Below are 23,311 nucleotides of genomic sequence, written 5' to 3'. Positions count from 1 at the left end.
AAAGGTATATTTTCTATAGTGATGAACCATACGGGGCAAAATATACCAAATTTTGATCAATTTTAATATGAACAACTTTTTTGAAATGTGTTTAATTTACCACAATTGAATTTTCAATCATATAGATACAAACATATAATGAAGATTATATACATCTAGAAATAATCAAAATGATTTTAGTGGCAAATTAAAAATGGGTGGGATGATTTCAATTACTATGTAAGATGCAAAATTGTTGATAGAATTTCTTGCATTTTGTTAATGTTTTTATCGTAGCTTATTATTAATGACAAGTCATTTGCGCTCGCCTTTAAAATTACACTGATATTATCAACTTGGCAGTGGAGGTGTCTAGAAGTTAAATTACATTTTCTAAAATTGTAAAAGAAAATATAGAGCAAGACCAGGAGAGAACTACGCACACGCGTCTAAAAATAAAATTGCGACTGGGCCTGATAGTCATCGGGAAAGTTTCCCTTCAATTTGCGGTGTTATTTATGGCGAATTTTAGGCGGGAGATTTCAGAAAAAATAACACTTCATTTAGTCCCAACACTGCAAAGGCGTCAAGAGATTATTTAAAGATGAAATAAATTCTGTACTTGAATTGAAGCTGAACTGTTTTAAAACATTGCACTTTTGATCCAGTGCCAATTACCTAATATGGGATTACAAATTGTTCACAATTTATACACAATACATCGAATTTGCAAAAGTAAAATGATATATAATAAGTGAGCACTTGACGTAGTTGACATCAAAACAAATTAGAAACAAAGGTTTATGGCCAAGCGACCATAATATAATATATATATATATATATTGTATATATTTATACAAATATTGGTAAACGTATTTTCTATGAATTACTGTCACACTATGGAATTTGGCTAATTGTTATTAAGTAATTGGACAGTCACAGGAAGCCTTTGAAATTTTCACAAGGCGCCGACAAGCGACATCAACATAGCGACGTGTGAATGCATGAAACGTTTTCAATGAAAACCTGATACTTAAGCAGTTGGTATGCTTGGCACGTGTAATCCATAAACAGTTTACATACTTAGTATCCACGCGTGCTAAAAAAAATATAAAGTAACACCAGCAGTGCATGAGCTGGGGCTGGAGAGGGGAATGAGAATCAGAATTGGGCTGGATTGGATGGAAAGTGACGCCCCCTTTTCCAGTTGATTACACTGACAAAAGCGATTTGCATTTTTCAAGAGTTGAAAATAGTGAACTGTGGAGTCTATTATTATTCTACACTGAAAAGCTTATGTTTAAATTTCTCGAAAATTGAAATATCGATACATTCTACATTACAAATATACCATAGAATACGAAATATACCAAATTATCAACCTCACCCCCGATTGCAGTAAGCGTTTTTTGTCATACAAAAAAATTTCTAAATTTTCAGAAATCATAAATATTGTAATTCTCCTGCATGTGGAAATTGTAATATTCTTGTGCCCTAAGTATTTTCGCGTTTAAATATTCCATTTGTTTTCTCAGTTTTAACATTTTTTCCACTACTTATTTTTTAAGTGTACTCTCGATAAAAATAATATGGAAAGCGGTATGAGATGATAATAGCTATTTTAGTTTTGCCTTCCTCTTTTCCCTGCCAGCAAGTTGGGCGTGTGAGTTTTGTTTGTTCAGTTTCGATTGCAACGATGGGTCGACCTTGATATTCAATTACACATAAACGATTTAATTTTATATAGAAGCATTTTTGACTCTGATAAAAAATGTCAAAGTAATAAAGTAAGCTTCAGACAATTTCAACTATTTTTAAAAACAACTTTAATGATTCATATATTATTAGAACCAGCAACTAATAAAATTTCAAATAACACTAAAAATCAGCAGACAATGTTGCCATAATTTGACAAACGTTAGAGAAACATTTACTTATACTTGCAGTATATTATTTTTGCTTAAATTCTTTGCATATGGCAGCCACAATCAATTGAGAAAATGCCAGCTAAATAATCACAAGGAATGCAAAACTATTAAAGAAAAAATTCTATGAATATATGGGGATATTAAAATGACGTTTATAGGCAAACAGACGACAAGACACGCCAAAAACAATAGAATTTTAAAAGAATTTAACGAATAACTAAAATAATTTGCAGAGACCAGCTTTTAGTTGTAAACAAAATATATGCTTCGTAGATATATGGCATTGAAATTCTGGAAGTTAAGAAATCAAATAAAATATGTATTCAGAATAATTGGTTCTTTCCCATATTTTTTCATAAATTTAAATTTATTATTATTGTGATTACTATCTGAGCAAATTCCATGTTGATTGCCATTTACATAAGCATCAAGTTCGACGTACAATGTAGAAAATTGTGTGTGTTTGAAAAGTTGTTCTAAATTGTACTTACGTAGAGTGTCGGCAAATAATTACACTTGTTTGCTGTAACCCGACACCCGAGACCCGACACTCGACACCCGACACATCGGGAGACAGACTCGTAACAGTGCTGTGATGATAAGCCCAAAGCCAAGGGAACAAATTGATAAGAGAACAATGAGCCAGGCCAGAGAAATGAACAAAAACTAAATAAATGAAAAATTTGCTACCCTAACAAGAGTTAATCAGCTGGAGCTTACAACTGGTCTCCATGAACAAAGCCGTATCTAATCTTAGCTCATTTGTATCCCACCATAAAGTTTTGAAGAATGACTTCCAGTCGAAATGTTAGTTGTACAGCTAAATAATATATATAGAGAGAGAAGTATATGTATATTTGCGATCGTAAAAACAAATCGACAGCGCAAGCTTGTTATTTTCCATAATAAAAATAAAAAACTGTATAAATGCATGCAAAAATTACGCTTAAAGGGGGTTGGCTTGGGTTGGGGGTTGGGGATTGGGGGCTGGATAAATTGTGCAAGTGCTATGTGGATATGTTCGAGTGTGGCACGAGTTTAACCCAAAAGTATTACACAAGTTCAAGTGAATTACGACTACAAGGAGATGACGACGACGGTAAGAACGAGACTGAGAACGACAACGACGACGATTACGAAAATGACGATGATGAAGGCCAGCAGCGGGGTTGAGATGTTAACAATGACGAAGACGAAGAGAACAACAAAAGCGAGACTTGTTCTTCATGTATAAGAGTATATAAGTCGTAAAGTTGCTGGTAAATGACAAACGTTTTAATTTTGAGATTAAAACTGCTTTCGTGCCAAGCTTAACAAGCTTAACTTGGCTAAAAGCAGCTAAGGGATAAGCGCAGCTAACTTCCGCCTTCCGCGGCTGTGTCAAGGATGCATTCCCATCCTCATTCCCATCCCATCATCTTCATCACGATTCCCATGCCAAGGTTCCCTCGTAAAACTTTTGCCATGCGACATGCACTTTTATTAGCGTTTACTGCATTTCTTGACGAATGTTCCCTGGATAGAGTATCCAGTCAGTGCTTTTCTGTAAATGAGCTAAAGCTAAAAGAAAACAAAGCTGGAGTAAAATAAAGAAGGTGGCATAAACGTAAAGGTAAACTAAGCTAAGCTAAGCGTTAGTGGGCTGCAAGATTTAGTGCAAGCCAATGAATACCAAATGTGAATGTGAATGTGAATGCGAATGCGAATACGAATGTGGCTTGGAATTGGAAACGGGAAAGGGCCACGACGACAACTGAATAATTGATTTTAGTATCGTGATACTCCATATTTACCGATTTAAGACTCGTGGCATTCAAGATCAAAGAAGATTTCCCAGATTCTCAGCAAATTTACCGTTCTAATCCTTTGCAGTCTGCTGCATGCCGCCTGTGTCTTGCCTCATTTGAATGATTGTTCTGTTCTCTCCCTCTTACTAACAAATTTTGGACAATTTGCTTGCATCTTCTATTTGTCTTGTTTTCAACGTTTCACAATACGTTAGACATTTTGCTGCTGTTTGCCTCATATGCCACTTTGCTCCTGAAAACTCCTTCCTAATAGTTCCACACAATCGTCTTCGTCTTCGTCGTCGAGTTCGTCAGAGCTTCGTTTTTGCATGCTGCACATTTTCAACAGCCATTTTGTGGATATTTCGATTTATTATTTTTTATTGTTGTTACGTTTTACGACTTTTCCGGCTGCCAGAATTCTCATTCTCTCCACCGGATGCTGCATCAATCCAACAGATATTCTAAAGATATTGCCACTCCGTTGTTTTACGGCCCTTTTTGTTCGTTCTCATTCTCAAACTCGTGCTCACAACTGTTCTACAATCTCATGACTGACTGTAGTCTAGTCTTTCAGTCATCACACAAATTACTAGACAGTGTTTTTTTTTTTGCTTAAATTAATTTTACAAGTTTTAGTCGGCGTCAATCCAGAATTTCTGAATAATTGTTGAAGATTCAAATATATGCTTTGCAATCATGTTAAATTCAAAATAATTAAAAATGTATGCATAATTAACTTAGAACTACTGTGTTTAAAAAATTAAATAATATTCATGTAATACATTTATTATTTTTAAAATTTTATGTAATGTGCTGTATTCCATCATTTAGAAAAAATTATGTAAACTCTAAGAATACAATAGGTCAAATGTTGAATTTAGATTTTTTCATGCTCAAGGTTAATTGAAACAAGTAAGAAAGCTACAGTCGAGTGTACTCGACTGTGAGATACCCGCTACCCATTTTGAATAAAAGCAATATATTTTGCGGTATATTTCTCAAAATATACCAAAAATACTAAAAATATACCAAATGGTATATTTGGTATATCGACATAGTACCGCATTCAAAATATACCATAGACGGCACAATATACCAGATTGTCAGCCAAAGCAACTAAGACCTCTAGTAAGTAGGCGTTTTTGCCCATACAAAAGTATTTCTTTAATAACTTCGACAATTTTTATCTGATCGCAACCAAATTTTTAGGAATCATAACTACTATAGTTATTATTATATATACCAAAATTCGCAACTCTAGCTTTAAAATTACGCTTGTTATTCGATTTTTTTGATTTGCGGGGGCGGAGGTGGGCGTGGCAAAAATTTGAAATAAGCTCGATCTGCGTGCAAATATAAAAAATGCTGTCGAAAAAAAATTATAGCTCTATCTCTTATAGTCTCTGAGATCTAGGTGTTCATACGGACAGACGGACAGACACACAGACACACAGACGGACAGACGGACATGGCTAGATCGTCTCGGCTGTTGACGCTGATCAAGAATATATATACTTTATAGGGTCGGAGATGCCTCCTTCTACCTGTTACATACATTTCCTGTCGGCACAAAGTTATAATACCCTTCTACCCTATGGGTAGCGGGTATAAAAACTCATAAATATTTTTGAAATATTTATAATTTTTTTAACGAGATACAGAATAGAAAAACGATGAGGAAAACAAAAATTAAATTGTGTTTAACAACTTTTCGATATTAAAAAATATTAACATAAGACAACATTTCGATCTATAATCATTTTTTTGAGATAAAAACATTTTGTTTTAAGATCGAAAAGCTTGCAAATTTAAGGTTTTTATTCATATTTTATTTAGTTTTATTTACAAGCTAAACAAAAAATATGATTAGCTTCGCTTCAATGTATGTTTGGTTTTATTTAATTCAAGCAAATAATTTGAGTGAATCTATAATCAAAATATGAATAATAGAAACGAAGTAAAAGTGCTTATGTAGTACATATATGTTAGATAAGCTTGAAGCAATCGCATCTGTTAAAGTTAGAAGCAAGGCGGCTCTCTAAATAAAGGCCGAGCAAAGGCTGCAATTGGTACAAGGTTGTATGCATATACATGCTCTTCATGCATTTACCAACAAGTATATATACATATATACATATAAAGGCTTCTCCAGTGATGCGCTTGAGAATGAGTTGCAGCAGCCACAACCGCCCCAGTTGAGGCAACAACAACACGAGGCACTTCGTGTTGCATGCAAACTCGTAAAAAGGCGCAAAAAACGACGATGGAAAACTTTGCTAACGACTTAAGCGAGGACGTAAAACGAGGACGAAGTCCTGTGAGCACAAAACCTACGAAAAAATATATATGTATATATAAAGACTTCGGATGCTGCAGTGAGAACGAACAGAAAGAGTGCGAGAGAGAGAGAGAGCTTCGAATGGGCGCTAGCTGCACTTTGCACAGTAATAAAAGTAATAATACCAACACCAATCCAACTATATAACCACATACAAGTATACCATGTATACACCGATACATAGCTATATTCCTTACTATCCACATACATATATAACTTACTGTACATAGAGCTAGAGCTGTCTTTGTCGTGCGCAGAGAGTCGCAGTTGGATCCCGTTTATGCGCGTTAATGGCATCGTTTACTGGCTAACTGCAAATGTGCTTCTAAATGGGAGTGGCGCAATTCGCTGCACGATGTTGTTGCAACTGCAACTGCAACTGCCACTCGATGTGTCATCAATGCACTAGCCATCAATGAGGTGGGCGTTGCCAAATAGTCATTCTACCAATTATCATAAAACTCAAGATGACGCCAAATATTAGCGTCACTTTCTCTAATAATTCAAATATTAACAAGAGAATATATTGTAAGAACAACATAATGTATTATAAACAAAAAAAAAAACAAAGCTGTATATAGTACGAAATCTTGTACTAAATAAAAATAAAAATAAATAATTGCTTTCTTATATAAATTATCTATATATTATTATTCTTTAACAATATTAATAAAGAATATTTCAATTTATAAGAAACAAGTTCTTCAATGAGGCCAGGACTTAATAAAGTATTGAAACACATTCTCTCACTCTATTTCTTTCTGTCGAATAACGATTACCAATGTTTATAACCTGATGAATTCAGTATATTTTGATGTATTGTGTATGTTTTTAGACTATATATTTAAAATACCTACAATTTTAGTTCAAAATTGTTTTCTTAATTTAGCTTAAAATGTTCATATCTTAAGGCTTCTAAAGTACATATATTAAATTGTGGTTTTAACATTTAAACAGATACATTTCGAATTCTTTATTCTTTTACTTTTTTGCTAATTAAGTTAAATACTAAAAGGAATACCTTTTGCAGATGCATACAATATTAATTGTTGTACAGTCGTAAACATAATTTATTTATGTGTATTCTATATATGTGATGGTAGTAAACTCTCACTAATAGGGGCTTGATATAATACTAAATTAAATAGTTCGGTGCTTCATTTAATTGTTTTTTGAGTTATAAATGCATATGATATGACTCCATTGATAGTATTCTCGGCATATAATATAAATTCATTGATAGTATTCTCGGCATTTAAAATTCAAATCTCCATAAGAGACGATTAAAATTTGGTATTCAAAGTGTTTTTTTGCAAGATAATTGAAGTTTAATTTTTGTTATTTAGGTCATGAAATATTAGTTTAACTCATTTGCATAAACTATTAAAATAATTAATAAGTAATTTCAAATGAAATTGATTGGATTGACCAGCGATAAATACGTATAATATGTGTAGCGAAATCATGGGAACTAAACTGTCCGATAAACCGCAATGCAAAACTAATATAAACTCTAAACAACACCAGCAACGAACATGCGACATTCGAATTGTGTGGGCAATAAACGTGCGATCATTCTAATTGGCCAATTAATTGGCTTGCACTGATGTTGTTGTTGAGCCAACAATAAATCAATTTATAAAATTTATATGCGGTTAATAAAATAATTTTTATGCATAAAATGCAAAAACCGCAGAGCCAATAAAACTGCACACTCATTTACAAATGGCTTAATTACTAAATTAAAGCAGCAAAGAAGCAACAACAGCAACCACAACAACAGCCATGATGACAGCGACATAATATAACATATATGCAGCCAACCAATACAAGCATATACAACTACATAAATACATGCATGCACACATGTATACAGCGTAGATCATGTAAACTAAACAACAGCAACAGTAACAACTGCAATAAGCTCGCCAACAACAGCAACAAACATAACAGCTACACACGCAAAGTACAAAACATGTTTCACACGCACACACACACATATTCACAGTGTTTCGGGTGTGTGAGTGAGAGACTCGAACGCAGCGCTCGCCAATGCAAAACGTGCTCCACAAGCCTCGCAGCGCCAACTACAACCACTTCCACTACCACTGCACAGCACAACAGTTGCATGCAACAGCAACAGAGCAACATCAAACACGAAAAGGAGAAGTGAGATGAAGAGAAGAGCAGAGAGAAACATAATAAAACGACCAATGACTATGAAGCTCCGCCTACTACGGAAACTACCGACGGATGACGACGATGACGACGTCGCGACGGCAACGCATCTGCTGCTATTTGTTCTCGTCTCTTGTTGTTCTTGCTGTTGTTGTTGTTGTTGTATAGGTAAAAAGAAACGAGCAAAAAAAAAACGTCAGATGAAGAGAAGAACCAAACACTGCATAATTGGCATAACGAACATAGCAGAGGAACAATAACAACTAAATCGACCAGAAGATTAAACTGAATACTTTGAGATGAATTCAAACTACGTACATTTCCGCATATGTTATACTATGCTTAATATAGCTTATGCTATGCTTTTTAAAGTACCTATTTATGTTTTTTGTTATGTGTTTTCCGAAGGAAGCAACTGATAAATATTCAACTAGGAAAAAATATCGCTCAAATATAGGATACCGATTAAAGCATGAATTTAATAAATAACAAATATATTTTTGAAAACTTTGAAATGTTTTTATATATAAAAAAGCAAAATATAACCAGTCCATACATAAAGTATTAACTATAATTATAGGAAGTATATATATGTGTACAATGTGATAAAATACATAAAAAGATATAGCTTTAATTCTTTTTAAAGTATCGATTTATGTTTTATGTGTTTTCCGAAGGAAGCAACTGATAAATATTTAAATAGGAAAAAATATCGATCAAAGCATGAATTTTAAAAATAACAAATATATTTTTGAATACTTTGAAATCTTTTTATATAAAATATAGAAAAATATAACCAGTCCATACATAAAGTTTCAACTATAATTATAGGAAAAACATTTATTTGTGGATTGCAATAGTGTACATGTAAAGATATAGCTTCAATTCTTTTCAAAGTACCGATTTATGTTTTATGTGTTTGCTGAAGGAAGCAACTGAGAAATATTCAAATATGAACCACATCACTTAAATAATGAATACCGATCAAAGCATAAATTTTATAAATTACAAATATATTTTTGAATACTTTGAAATGTTTTTATATAGAATATAGAAAAATATAACCAGTCCATTCATACATATGCTTAAAGATACAGTTTTACTTCTTTTCAAAGTACCGATTTATGTTTTATGTATTTGGTGAAGGAAGCAACTGAGAAATAATCAAATAGGAAACACATCGCATAAATATAGCATAAATTTTATAAATTACAAATATTTTTTTTTATTCTTTGAAATGTTTTCATATAGAATATAGAATTTTTTTATATCTAAGATAATCACTAAATTCAATTGCAGAGATCTAAAGTTACACAAATAACACGGGCATTTAATTGTAGATGTCATTCATTTTCTATTACAATACTTTCTTAAAATTGCAAAATTTCAAAGAAAAATCGAGAAATGTCCAACTATAAAGTATGTATATAACTTTATCTTTATGCATATCGATTTATAATTTTCAGCGCCAACTTACTTTGCAATAGTATTTATATAATTTTAGCAACTACAAAAAAAAATATTAATAGAGTTGTTTGCAATTAAACTGGGTATTAGCATCAAATCAAGAACTTAAAAATTCATCATATAATAATAACAAACGTCTATTATATCTCAACATCCCTGCTGTTAGATTTATATTCGATTATTCACACGGGCTGTCAACCTTTTCCGCTTTGCTGATCTCAACTGTATCTGCCATTTGTTTGGCTCCAGACATTTTTTTTTCGTCGTATTGTATTACAAATTCTGTCGACGTTTTTACCGTCATGTTTACACTTAGATCACTCCGAGCTGCGTATCCATTGCATTTTAATTGGTGGTTTCTCTTTGTACATTCCCCTCATTGTTTGGCGTGCGTTTGTTTTTTCTTCAATGGCTGCTGTTGACGAAGCGTAAAAATCGCGTACGCTGCTGAAAGGGGAAATATCATTATCAGTGGGAAATTGCGTATACGACATAATGGACGGTAATTGTTTAAAGTTTCATTCGAATTGTATTTATTTATCTTCAATTTTGTCAGCTGCAGTGTTTATGATGATCGGCTGCGTCAATGAAACGAACTTTGTATTCAATTACGAAGGGAAAACTTATTAATGTTTTAAGACTTATTCAAATGTAGACAAGTGTCTAATGTCATGAATTTGATTTCGTATTCACTTGCAGGCCAAGATGTTTTCCTAGACTATTGTCAAAAGCTGTTAGAAAAATTTCGTTATCCATGGGAGCTGATGCCGCTTATGTATGTGATATTAAAAGATGCTGGCACTGACATTGATGAGGCTTCGCGTCGCATTGAAGAGGGTAAGCAAAATAATCAGATTAATAGTCTTAAGCAATCAATCGATCACTTTGTGCACTCTATATATCTATACTCTATATATACTACAAATCTTTCGATCTGATCACACCAGGCCAATATGTTGTGAATGAATACTCCCGTCAAAACAATTTGAACATCTATGACGGGGGTGAACTGCGCAACACAACGCGGCAATGTGGATGATAATTTTTCTATTAATCGCATTGAGAGAATCGCTAAAAAAGATAAAACAAAAGCACACAAAAAAAAATGACCGAAAAGAATTTGAAACAAATTTTGATTGGTTATATATTTATTGTTTTACGTCTACGATCTACAAAATACAGTTAAATAATTAAACTTTAAAACCTAATACTTAGCTTAAAGCTTCACGAAATCGCGCGCGAGTTAAACTAAACTAATAAGAGAAAAAAGCCTCTGTAAATATATCGAATTTATCGTAAGCACGCAACACTTACTCTTCTTCAAACTTGGAAATACACGTATCTTCAATCAACAAACCAAATATCTATGTGGATGTCCTTTATTTCTTCAATCAACACACCCTAAAGATGACGGCCGGTATTAAACACACTTCTTCAATCAACACTCCCAGACGACAATTCAATCTCGACTATCTTCAATCAACACTCCCAGACGACAATTCAATCTCGACTATCTTCAATCAACAATCAACACGATGTCCTGCTTTCAATGATTTCTACTCATCAATCAACACACTTTACTACAAAATCCTTATCTAAACTATCGGTTATTGAATCCTTACGAGTATCATCAATCAACTCTCACGTGCTAGAAGACTACCAATCGGTTGTTTAGCTTTAGTTACATCTTAATCTTATCATTGACTAAGCAAACTTTGTTTTAAGATGATACATTAACAATTTACTGAGGTTGGGAAACCTACTCCTTCTTATATCCAAAACTGCAGCTGAACTTTGAAGAGGATAGTTATAAATACAATACGTATAATTTATTTAATTCGATAGCATCTTAGTTTTATTTATATATAGGTCACAATGACAGATTCATGGTTCATACTTTTTAATTTAGGTATCGTAGCGTGATTTCGAGAATTATGAAGTTGGTCAGATCGCATATTTAACTAGGAATGAAACAAAATCACAAGTTAATCTCACACTGTTGCGAAACATTCGTTTCTTAAGCCCTAACTCTCAACCTTTTCAGATAAGATAAAAAAAACTGTATCGAAATTAGACAAAGAATAAAACTCTTCCACTTTCTAGTTGTTCTCAAAAATGTTTTTTAGTCAGGTTCTTGTTGTGAATAGCTGCAACCATTAAGCAGGTCTGAAATTAAATATAAACTGTATCAATCTATGATAATTTGTGTACTGTGTAAAAATGCAGAATACCTATAATACTTAAGATTATTCAGTCTCGCGAAATTTAACATAAATATAACATCATATTAAATTACTTAAGAACGAGAATGTATAAATATTGTTATCGATTTAAGAAGTTCATAATTCATATGCCAAGTTACAACAAACACGAAAATACTATAAAAAAAACAACAAAACGAATTAAGTGTAAAAAAATAAAATATTTTCCTCAAAACAAATTGGTTCGGTTGACAATCGATCCGCAGGCACTACTGGCTTGATTTGTGGGTTTACTTAAAGCTGGAAGCACAAATCACATATAATTCTGGGTGGTCCATAAAAACGAAAAACCGAAAAACGAAAAAACGGGGAAACGGGAAATTGCCTCACTGAGTTGCATTCAACACCAGGCATCAGCTGCTGTTTGTTTTCGTAGATGACATTAAAAACTGTAACGATTGCTTTCTCAAGTTGTTGCCATTTCGCTGGAACCGTTACACGTCCCAGTATTTCACTTCCCAGCATCGAAGCTGAAGCTGGAGTTCGAGAAGGAGCTAGGGTTGAGTTGGAGATGGAGTTGGAGTTGGAGTTGTGTTGTTGTCGCCGGTGCTGGCATCGTAAATGCATCATTAAACCGAAAAATGCATGCGAAAAATTTACGACATTGCCAACACCGTACACCGTCAACTGTTTGCTGCGAGCTTCAGCTCCTCTTCTCCTCAACCTATCTTCGACTGCGACTTCAGCTCATCCAAGGGAAAGGCTGCCAGGTAGTAGCTACAATAATATCCAGCATCGTTCGCCGGCATTAAACACGTCCAGGAACCAAGCGATGCAGGGGGATTGGGGGAGGAACTGCAGCAAGGGCTATGAATATACTTGGTGGGTGTGAAACCTGGTTATACTTACCTAGGCAATGCGACGTGTGAATGTGTGCGCTATAAAGCTTAAAAGTGTTTATGCATCAATTGTTCAAGGCGATAGACGAAGGGCACCGAGAGAGACTGAGGGAAGGCATTACAATAAGTGAGAGGGAAAAGAGTGGTGACATGATTGGAAACTGCGCGAAGCGATTTAAAAGCTATAAGTTGTAGAATACTCAAGTGCATTCGAAGCCTATAAAGTAGTTCAGATAAAAAGCGCACTCGCAATTCACATATCCCGATAAGCTCAATGCAATATAATTTGATATTTGTAAGGAATAATTTAAGTATAAAAATAAATCAAAAATATTTTTAAATTTATTTGTTAATTAATAGAGTACTTATTTACTTCAAAAATTTAAATTTTTACTAAAACAGATTAAAAATAAAATTTTAGGAAAGCAGTTTTCAGAACAAATTATAATAAGTACATTTTTAGAATGTTCATGAAACTGCCATGTATCTAAACTAGATTACACAAAAATTTGATTTTTTTTAGTTTCACTTTTATTGTAATTTTCATAAGGTGCAAACTCCTATCATCAAGGCTGTTAAAGCAAAAACTTAAAGGTCGTTGACAAAGACCAAAAGCACATTTCCAGTGAAAAGCTTCATATCTGAGCATGTTAAAGCTTCTGAAATTCGTTGTTTTTAATGAACGTAAATAAAAAGTGCTGTTTATAATAATCCTCTCACATTGAAAGCTGTCCGATTCTACGTGCTTGGGAATATTATATGCTGCTAATTAACTTACGCATCGCTGTAAAAAATTTATACATGGAAAAGCTCGTCAAATAATTGAAAGCTTGTACAGATCAGCGGTCAGTCAATGTTATCGAATAAGCAGCCTATTGATTATTGTTTATGGTCTGGCTATCACACTTTATGAGCTTCTACGCCCATTTAGGCAAATGAGTCAACTTACAACAACTTTTATTGCACATTCCATGAGGGTTATTTGAGTCATAGTAATTTCTAGTCGGCAAATACATAAATAGTCTTCGAGCTCACAGCTCATCAGGATGTGAATGTCTTTTAACCCTAACTAGAAATTCCTGTAGCTCAACATTTTGCCAATGCTTATTAAATGCTATAGAAAAACGTTACCAAAGAAGAAGCTGAAGCAGAAGCAGAAGTAAATGCAACAACAGCAGGAAGCAAAAAATTGCAACTTTACGACTTCATATTGTGGGCGGGTCGTAAAAAAATGTGCAGCGTCAACTGCGACGACAAATACTACTGACATTTTACTGCTCTAGAAGTAACATACATGCCGGAACTAGCTGCCACTTCTGCCAGACATCAGATATACAAATATATACTTACTGCCAATATATATTGACTATATAGAGGAGACAGAATATGATGTATTAGAGCTGTTTCCCAACTCCTGTTGGCCCTAGTTTGTCATAAATGGCCAAAATGTGGCCTGGTCATGGCGATGTTGCCATTAAATTGAGCGAGCTTTCGAGCTGATTGTCGCTGTCATCTGCTGCTGTCGTCGTCTGCTAACCCAGTCAAGTGTAAAGTTATTGTCCAAGGTTTTGTGGCCTGCAAACGGGCAGATTAAAAAGCATTTCAAGTCTGAGTGGAAGGAAAAAGCAGCTCAATTTAATGCCGGCATTTAATAAAATTTAACATTAATCTATTGAACAGTATTTGATTAACAATTATTGTTTAATTTCCTAAGACTAATTTGTAGTCGACATTTAAAATGTATACATTTATTATTCTAAATGCTTATACAATTAATAATTTAATTTTAATATAATTTCACTACACTTTTCTAAATTTTATATAGTTCTCTTAATTTAAATAATTAATTGCGTCTTGAATAAAATATTATTTTGCAATTGTCTGGCAAAATTGTACAATTCTCAAAAAGAGCGTGATAAAAATAATATTTAAAATTTTTATTGAAATAACATTGTTCATTTTTATTTAACAAAATGTGATTAACAAAACGATGAATACTATAAAAATACTTATCAAAAAGATGAACAGTATGAAATACATTTGATGATTAATATTCTATAAATTCAGCAATCACTTTTTTAATATTTTCTATTGCCAACTATAACACAAAATGTAATTTTTATTTTGATTCCTATGTAGCTTGCCAAATTTTTTCATTTTAAAAATAAGATATCCATTGTACGAAAACATAATTTACCAATTCATATTTGGTATATCCCAAATTTTTAAGTCTCTTCTATAAAACTAATATTGTATTTTTTAACACCGTCTGAATGTCTTATAAAACTAAAAAAGATTGTATAGAAAGATACCAATCTCATAAAATTAAAAAGACCTTTAGTTTATTTAAACATAATTTGTAATGTTCCTAATGAAAATGATTGTTGAACTTTTCCGCAGCTCTCTTTCTAACCATTACATTTGGCTAGCGGATATTGAATGTTATTATAATACTGCAAATGTTAATGCGTTGAGATCAGGCAAAAGTTTTTGCCGTGCAATTAGGCAGCTCTCAGTTGGAGCACATAAACTTTGACCTGCTTTTTATAGATGCACTCAGTTAATTGATCCCATCCCCATCCCTAGCCGAACCCGAACCCGAACCCGAAATTAATGCTGGGTTTGACCAAAAACTTTACGACTTGTGGGGACTTGCGTTAGTATTAGTTGCGACCACGTTTGGCTGGCATTAAGTTTGCCTTAACCAAATACTATAGCAATGGACTCGACTCGTTTCGTTGTTAGTTAGGCACACACATGGATATATACTATACTAAAGAAAGAGGTTCTCGTATGCCATTGGCACACTCATGCGTAATTCTCCGGTGTGCTTGGCTCTGTTTAATGCATTCTGCAGTTGGCGGAAGAAAAAAATCCCATTAAAATTAAGTAAAATTGCACAAGCAGCAGCAGCAGCGGCAACAGCAGCAGCAACAGCAGAAGCAGCAGCAGAAGCAGCGGCAACGTAATCGTAAAAAACTTGGCATTTTGATGTTGCACCAAGCAGTAAAATTTTGAAAAGTTTTTGCCACGCAGATAAGACGAAAGGCGGAGCAGCAAAGTGAAAGAGTTTTGTAAGGTGGAGTCGGGAGTCAGGAGCAGCAGTAGACAAAGGTTCTGCCTGGGAGGCAGATGGGATATGGGAGTAAGGTTGGGCTTCAAAACTCTGGCATGAGGTTCAGGCGAAGGTTGCACATAAAGTGCATGCCAAGGCGCCCACATGAGACTACGTCTGTGTATCTGTGTGCGTGTGTGTATTTGTGTGTGTGTGTGGATTTCAAAATGGCGCATGTCCTGGGCCGGGGACATAGACTTTTTAGTGCCGGGCATAGTTAATATTATGGCTTCAATAGTTTATAAGTTATGTGGCAAAAAAGTGTGAAACGCAGCAATTTAACGATATAAGTAATAAACTCGGAAACGTGCGAAGGCGGCGCGATTGAAACGGACAACAAGAGACGAGAAATGAGAAATGAGATACCAAATACGAGATTCCGCGATATTCGCAACCCACACACACACTCGCTCGCTCAGATATTATTATTATTATTATTATTATTATTATGTTTCATTCTCATTTGCATAAGCAAGCTTTGTCTAACCATATAAATATGAAAGACATAAATCTCCAGCTCGTTTATGGCTCACTTAATGTCAAGGTAGAACGCATTCAAACCAGTTACATGAACACTTTGAATACGTTTTTGCATTTTTGGCGCCATATTCACATAAAAATGTATCGCTCTCAACTAGATCGATCGAACGATTCACTTCACTGCACAAACGAACTTGGTCCTTGATGGACTAAACTATAGTTTAATTGACTTGAGTCCCATTCTGGTTCAATGATATATTGTATATTTTTAGTACGAAATTACAACAATTGGTTGTTTTTGAAATTAAAGTATTTAAATATTGAAATTACGATTCTTTAATACAAGTAATAGTGGCACTGATCAAAAAATGAAATACTTTCGACCTTTAATTTGCGGTGTCAAAACTGAAACTTCAGCTGAATGCATTAAAGATAGAATAGTCTTAATTTAAAATACACAATGCTTGATTTAAGTTTGTTCTCATTTTCAAATTTATAACTGGCGTTTATACTTTTAAGAACATTTCGTCCTAAAAGTAAGAATATTTAAGAATGAAAAGTTCATTCATTCACTAGAACGAATTGTATTGATTTTTAATTAATTTAAATTAGGTTTGAAAAGAACAGAACGGACTATAAATGAAAAGACCTGACGGACTAGATTGGGACTCGTCAAACTAAATGAACTATAGGAACGAATAGTTCGTTTAGTTCAAGTTGAACTAGTGAACTACTTCACCAAAATGAACTACAAAGGTCAAACAAAGCTAATCTAATTGTTCTCCACTCTTCGTTCTCCACAGCGCGTGTAGAAATTAACCGAATTATAGCACAAATCAACCTCAACTACTACAAGGCCATGGCAATCGATCTGCATCTCACCGGGGTGCCCATGGGTGCTCATGCCATGTACCTGACCAGCATCGAGTGCGGCACCCACTTCACGCATCTGCCGCTGACGCATATTCGCCCGCCTACTCCGGAGCCGCTCGCCTTGAGCCGCTCTCCTCCCAGTCCGACAGCAACCGCTCTGACGACAACCAATTCTCATCAGAAACACTCGAGACCCACGAGCAGCAACGGGACTGCGCACTCCGCTGCATCGCCCACCCTGGCCACCACCACCACAGTGGCAACGATGTCCACACCCGGTCTCTATCATCATCAGCATCAGCAACATCAGCAGCAACAACAGCAACAGCAGCAGCAACAACAGCATCAACATCAGCAGCTGCGATCACGTTCCACGACGCCAACAACGCCGCCGCCGGCGCACAGCAGCAGCAATGGCGCCTATCATCATCATCACCATCATCATGGGCAGCATTTGGTCAGCTCGACATCCGCTGCGGCTGTTGCGGCGGCAGCAGCAGCCACGTAGCAGTATCGCAATGTTGCTGCCGCTGCTGCAGCAGCCGCCGCAGCTGCGCTCTTTGTGTAAGTTGCAATGCTCGCGTTGCTTATTTCAAGTTAATTTCCCATTCAATCTAACAACACAAAATAGATTGGCATTGCCGAACTTAAATACCCGCCCTTAAATGCTCTCACATAACCCAAGAGGAAACAGTCTAAGTTAGAAAATAAACTAATTAAATTTAAAATCAACTTTAAGCATTTATATTAAAATATGTAAAATTACATTGTTCAATAGATACCTTGATTCACTATTTTGACAATAAGATATCTTGTAATTCTTAGATAGCAGCACCACTTAAAATAAACATAAAAGAAGTAAGAAAGCCATAGTCGAGTGTGCTGGACTTTGAGATAGCGCCACCCATTTTGGATAATAGCAAAAAAGGGCTTTATTATTTCTAAAATATACTACATTAATATACCTCAAAAGTACTAAAGTATACAGAAGGCTATATGTGGTATACTGATACAGTACTAAATAAAACTTTAAAATTTTTAATGAAGTGAAGTCAAGTTGTTTTTGAGATCTCTCAAAAATATTGCGACTATCAAAATATTTGATACTTCGTTTAGTGCTCGTTTTTTATTTTGTAAGTTCCAAGAAAAGTTGCTTTAATAATTGTCACATTTAAATTGTACTTTATTTCATCCGGTCTTGAATCAAGAAAAATACAAAACTTTGTACAATTAAATGTATTAAAGTTTTCAGCAAACTAAAGAACAAATGTGGCAAGCATTAGTTGTAACATATTATTTAACTCTGCAACACAAAAACTTAAAGGGTATTCGGGCACAGCTCGCAACAATTGCAGTTGTGTTGAAGATTTCAACTTATTTGGCATGCAGGACCAGGCGCATTGCGTTTAATCAAATCAATTTCGCAGCATAGTTTTATGTTTACAATTTAAGTTGGTTGCCTCTTTGCTGCTGTAGCAATGCTCGCCACTTGCCACTTGCCACTTGCCACATGCCACTTTGCCCCCGCATCACTTGCCGTTTGCCAGTTGCAGCTTTCGTTCCTTCATTTCCATTTCCGGCGGCTTCTGCCATTCTTTCGCCATTGCTGTTGCCGTTGCCATTGCCGTTGGTGTTGCATTTCCGGGCTGCGCACGAAAGTATGCAATGGCTTTTTCATCATTTGCCCTGATGGCTGCAACGTGGCAACAAAAGCTTCTCATCCAGTTGTGCTGGCTGCTGCACCCGCTTCTCTGCCACACGCACAGATGAAAAACAATTCCTTTTTCTGGGTTGCCAATGCCAATGCTTGTGCTTTTGTGCTGACAATTGAAGCATTCGTCTTTTGGCCATTTGTTGTCGTCGTTGCTTAATTTAGAGGCAAGTGTTAAATTTCCATGCTGATGCTGGCTGTCTGGCTGGCATTTTAGTTTATATTCTCCGCTCCTTCCTCACTGAACTGATGCTTCAACATTTTGTTGCCTTTTGTGTGTGCGTTGCGTTTGCTTTAATTAAAAACTTAAGTGGCGTCAGCATGGATCTCAGCGTGAGACTCAGGTTTCTGTGTTACGTCTAGGAAAGCGGAGGGGGAGAGGGGCTCGTCTTACGAGTATTTGCAATTTACTATTTTCTATTGCATTGGCATTTTTATGTGACTCGCCACAAATATCACAAATATCATATAATGCTTTGCCCTCGAAACGCACATCAAAACTTTCGCCTGCTTGCCACAATTTATGAGATGCCCGGACAACACTTTAGAATGCATATTTCAATGTGTCTCTGTCTGTTTGTCTGCTCACAAGGTAATAAAATATACGCATTTTGCAACAACTACGCCATCTAAATCTTGTCTAGAATTGTGCTCTTTCCGCGCTATCCTTCGATTGTTTGTGCGCCCTTTCGGCACATTAAAACCTCAACTCCACTCAACTCTACTTGACTCTTCTCATCTCCTGTGGCATTCCGCATCAAAGGCGCGTCGTGAGTTTTTACGAGTGCATCATAAAAGTGGAACGTGAAAAAAAGAAAGAGAAAAAAAATAATTTTGATTTTTCCTTGTTTTTTTTTTTTTTTGGTCTACTAGTGTATAAATATTTCTGGATACGCTCTAAGCCTAGGCAAGAGTGCAATTAAATTGCCAGAGAGTGACTACAAAGTCAAAGACAACGAAAGGAAGGAAAGAAGATGCTGATGATGCCTGCTTGCCTGTGACTGTCAGTCAGTCAGTCAGTCAGTTAGTCAGGCTGTCTGGTCGGGAGCACATAAAACTATCGCAGAGTTCGTTTAACTCCATCAGCTTTTGTGGGAGGGGAGCGAAAGAAGGTTGAAATCAAACTTATCAGCAAAGCAAGCAGAAATCAACAGCAACAATTATTCAACTGCAAATGCAGCGCCCATAAAAAGTGCCAAACAATGCGAAACTTTTACGAGCCTCTCAGGCTCCTGGGGCAGGAGCAGCAGCTCCCGAAATGCATTTCATTTGTTTCATTTCGCGCTAACACACACACAAACACACACGCACACAGTCTCACACAAAACAATATAAGTTTGCCAATGGCACTTCAATTCCCTGACCTTTTCTTCTTGACTGCCAACTGGCGACTCACGACTGTCGACAGCAATAAATGCATAAGTTTCCATTTAACGATATTTTGTTTCCATTTTTCGTGCAAATGTCATCAAATTTTGCACACCTTTTGACTGTAAAAAGCGCCAGAAATAAAATGCTTTTCATTTCATTTCTCTCAGACTTTCATTTTTCATTTTTACAAGCGTTTTCCTATCTGAATGAATAAAAATATCGTAATGGCTTGCCAAGTTTCCCAGCCAATTTCAATGTTAAATTGTTGAAAACATTTTCTTGCAAAATCTATTGGCAGATGTTAACTAAGTGACAAATATCGTTTCAGAGCTCATTAAATCAAATGTCAATTTTCGACTTATTTCATTATTTTATTTCAAATTATAGAAATCTCTAATTAAACAAGAATAATAAGTGTTTAACATAAATTTGGGACTTGCCAAAAACGAATGAATTTATAAAAGACAACAAAATTTATTTTGACTTTCAAATATTTAACTTTTTGATGTCTTAAGGTTTTCATTGAAGTTCTTTCGACACAATTTGAAACCTTCGATGAACAATAGAAAACTATTTATGCTTCTTCCATAGCTAATCGACTTCCCTTTAAACCACTTGAATAATCACTTAAGCAGTTTCTAAACAAACACACAAAAACTTCACGTTCGTGCTTGTACAATTAACAATCAAAAATATACAATATATTCAATGTATTTGTGTTGTCGCACAATTTCCGTTGATTTCTAATTTCCGTTGAGTCGTCATTAAAAAATACAAACAGCAAATCCCTCACATTTAATGGTCCTCTTCTGCTTCTTCGCAGTCATCATCACCCAACGACGACAGCCTCATATGCTTCATCCATTCTCGTGCTCGTTTACGTTTCCAATCTCGTTCTCGTTCTCGTTTTCGAGGTCGAGGCGAGCCATAATAAATGCAACGCTTGCCATAAAAATAAAAAAGACCATGAGGAGGGAGGAAAATATTATAGTTTTGGCGAGCGAGTTTCGGAGTTTAAGAGTTTCAGTTTCAGCTTCAGCCTTAGTTTGCCTGCTCTACTCGAGTTTCGGTTTCTCTCTGGACCCCGTCTATAATTCGGCTGGATTGTTTATTATTGTTCGTTCGGTTTGCGTGTTGAGCGCTCTCCAGTTTTTATGGTGCCACGTTACGCCGTTTTTTTAGTGGACACGCATTATTAAAAAATAAACAATATGTATAGTATGCTGTGCGAATGAGTATGTTCGAGTATGCATAACATACAGGGAACCTAAACTCAACTCGTCGAGTCGAATTGAAACGAATTGAATGAGGCGCTCCTGCCTGTAGCACTTTTTCAGCTACTCATTTTTCACTGGAAAATTTTGTGGTGATCATAAAAAGTTGAGTTGAGCAAATAAACAAAATGAGAGTTCGTTGCTTAATCTGATCTACAACGAATGCAGAATGCCCTATAAAATAATATTTAGATCTAAATAAACTTTATCAGCTGTCGAAATAACGAAGACATTTGATATGCTTAAGATTATTTATTATTTCTTCACAATCTTGTGTACACATTGTTCGAAATAGTTGCCAATATGAAAAGGTACTTACTTATTAGGTTATTCACTGGGGACTGCTTGAGATGCTTTCAGGGCATATTCTCTAAGATGTATCAAAGTGATTTTCAATGTTTTTCAGTTCATTTGCAATTAGTTCGAGCAAGACAATTGAAAAGCAGCCATAACAAAGTTGAGAGATGCTGCTGCTGCATTATCTTAAATTGCATCATAAAAATCACATTTGGCATTATAAAATAAAAAATAAAATCGAGTCGGGAATGCAGCTGCGTCCTAAACGGCAAAAGGAATCAGGCATCCACTCCCAAGCTGGGCAGCCATCGGCTAAGGGAATCGCAACTGGCACCCACTGTCGTGGTCGTCGATGTTGCTATAAAATTTGGTTTTACGAGCGAAGAGCTCTCTCATCCTTTGGGTTACCTGGTTACCTGGCTGGCCAGGCGGCAGGTAAGCAAGCCCAGAGCCAGGCGCAGGACTGTCTTCGGTGCCTTTTGACTGGCATTACAATGATTTTAATGCTTTTTATGGCTGAGACATTGCACCCATATGGGCACGCTGGGATTATTGCCAACGGTCGTTGCCATTAAAGCAGTTTTATGCCCGCATTTGTGCTTAAAATGATTACCAATAGCATATTGAATTCCAAACTAATTAATAGGCAGGCCAGAATCAATTTTAGTAGAATGAGATTAATAATCTCCATTTATCACTCAAACTAATATAAAATATATAATTCTCTTTTCTCCATTTCGATGTAGCGATAATTAAAACTCTGCACCATACTAAAGATGCTATCCTGGAGCCTACGAATGTATCTATCCATACATATGTTGTGTATATCATTGAAGTGAATCTGCAAAAGGACCAGTGGAAACAATTTACAAATTATATGCGAAGATGGTAGTTTGTTTTTTTTTTCTATTTTTTCAATTATAAATAGCAAAGCTTTGAAATAAACAAATATAGTTAGTTCATTGCTGGGCTGAGCTATGTAACTTAACAACATATTCAAATTGATCTCAACAAATTTATAGTAAATCTAGATCGTAATCATCCGAACAGTGCTGATTCATCTGATATAACTATCGTAAATAAAAATAAATAAAATAAAAATTTCCATTCAGTTGCATCTCCACATATTAAATCGATTCTCCCCCCAAATGACACAAAGATAACTGATTGCTAGAAACTAAGAATCTTAATACGATAATCTGCGCAACATAAACACATACGAGTATATGCATATACACAAAAATCTACACACACATAATGATATCTAGTCCTAAGCTTGCACCACTTCCAAGTAGAGCACCATACTATACTATAAAATAAAGCAACAAAATTTAAGAAACTTGTATAGCAATTGGGAAATTTTCAATTTTTATTGCTAGAATTCCTAATTATGAGATTATATCAGCTTGC

The 23,311-nt window shown here is 35.2% G+C and overlaps 1 protein-coding gene across 2 annotated transcripts in view; it reads left to right on the top strand.

Annotated features, from left to right (window-relative positions):
* LOC132787593 (protein doublesex) overlaps nucleotides 1–22,890 on the top strand; it is a 52,842-nt gene extending 29,952 nt beyond the window's left edge. The window contains exons 3-5 of one of the 2 annotated variants that reach the window (XM_060794740.1): nucleotides 10,380–10,517; nucleotides 17,179–17,812; nucleotides 22,648–22,890. In XM_060794740.1, coding sequence (XP_060650723.1) covers nucleotides 10,380–10,517; nucleotides 17,179–17,756 — 716 coding nt within the window. In that variant the 3' untranslated portion in view covers nucleotides 17,757–17,812; nucleotides 22,648–22,890. Of the gene's footprint in view, nucleotides 1–10,379; nucleotides 10,518–10,627; nucleotides 14,597–17,178; nucleotides 17,813–22,647 lie in introns of those variants that run through there. The other variant, XM_060794741.1, reaches the window with a different exon arrangement.
* Nucleotides 22,891–23,311: the final 421 nt, after the last annotated feature.

This window comes from Drosophila nasuta, chromosome 2R (genome assembly GCF_023558535.2).
Source record: "Drosophila nasuta strain 15112-1781.00 chromosome 2R, ASM2355853v1, whole genome shotgun sequence".
NCBI lineage: Eukaryota > Metazoa > Arthropoda > Insecta > Diptera > Drosophilidae > Drosophila > Drosophila nasuta.
The sequence above is the reverse complement of the archived record's forward strand: the minus strand, read 5'-3'. Positions and strand labels throughout refer to the sequence as shown.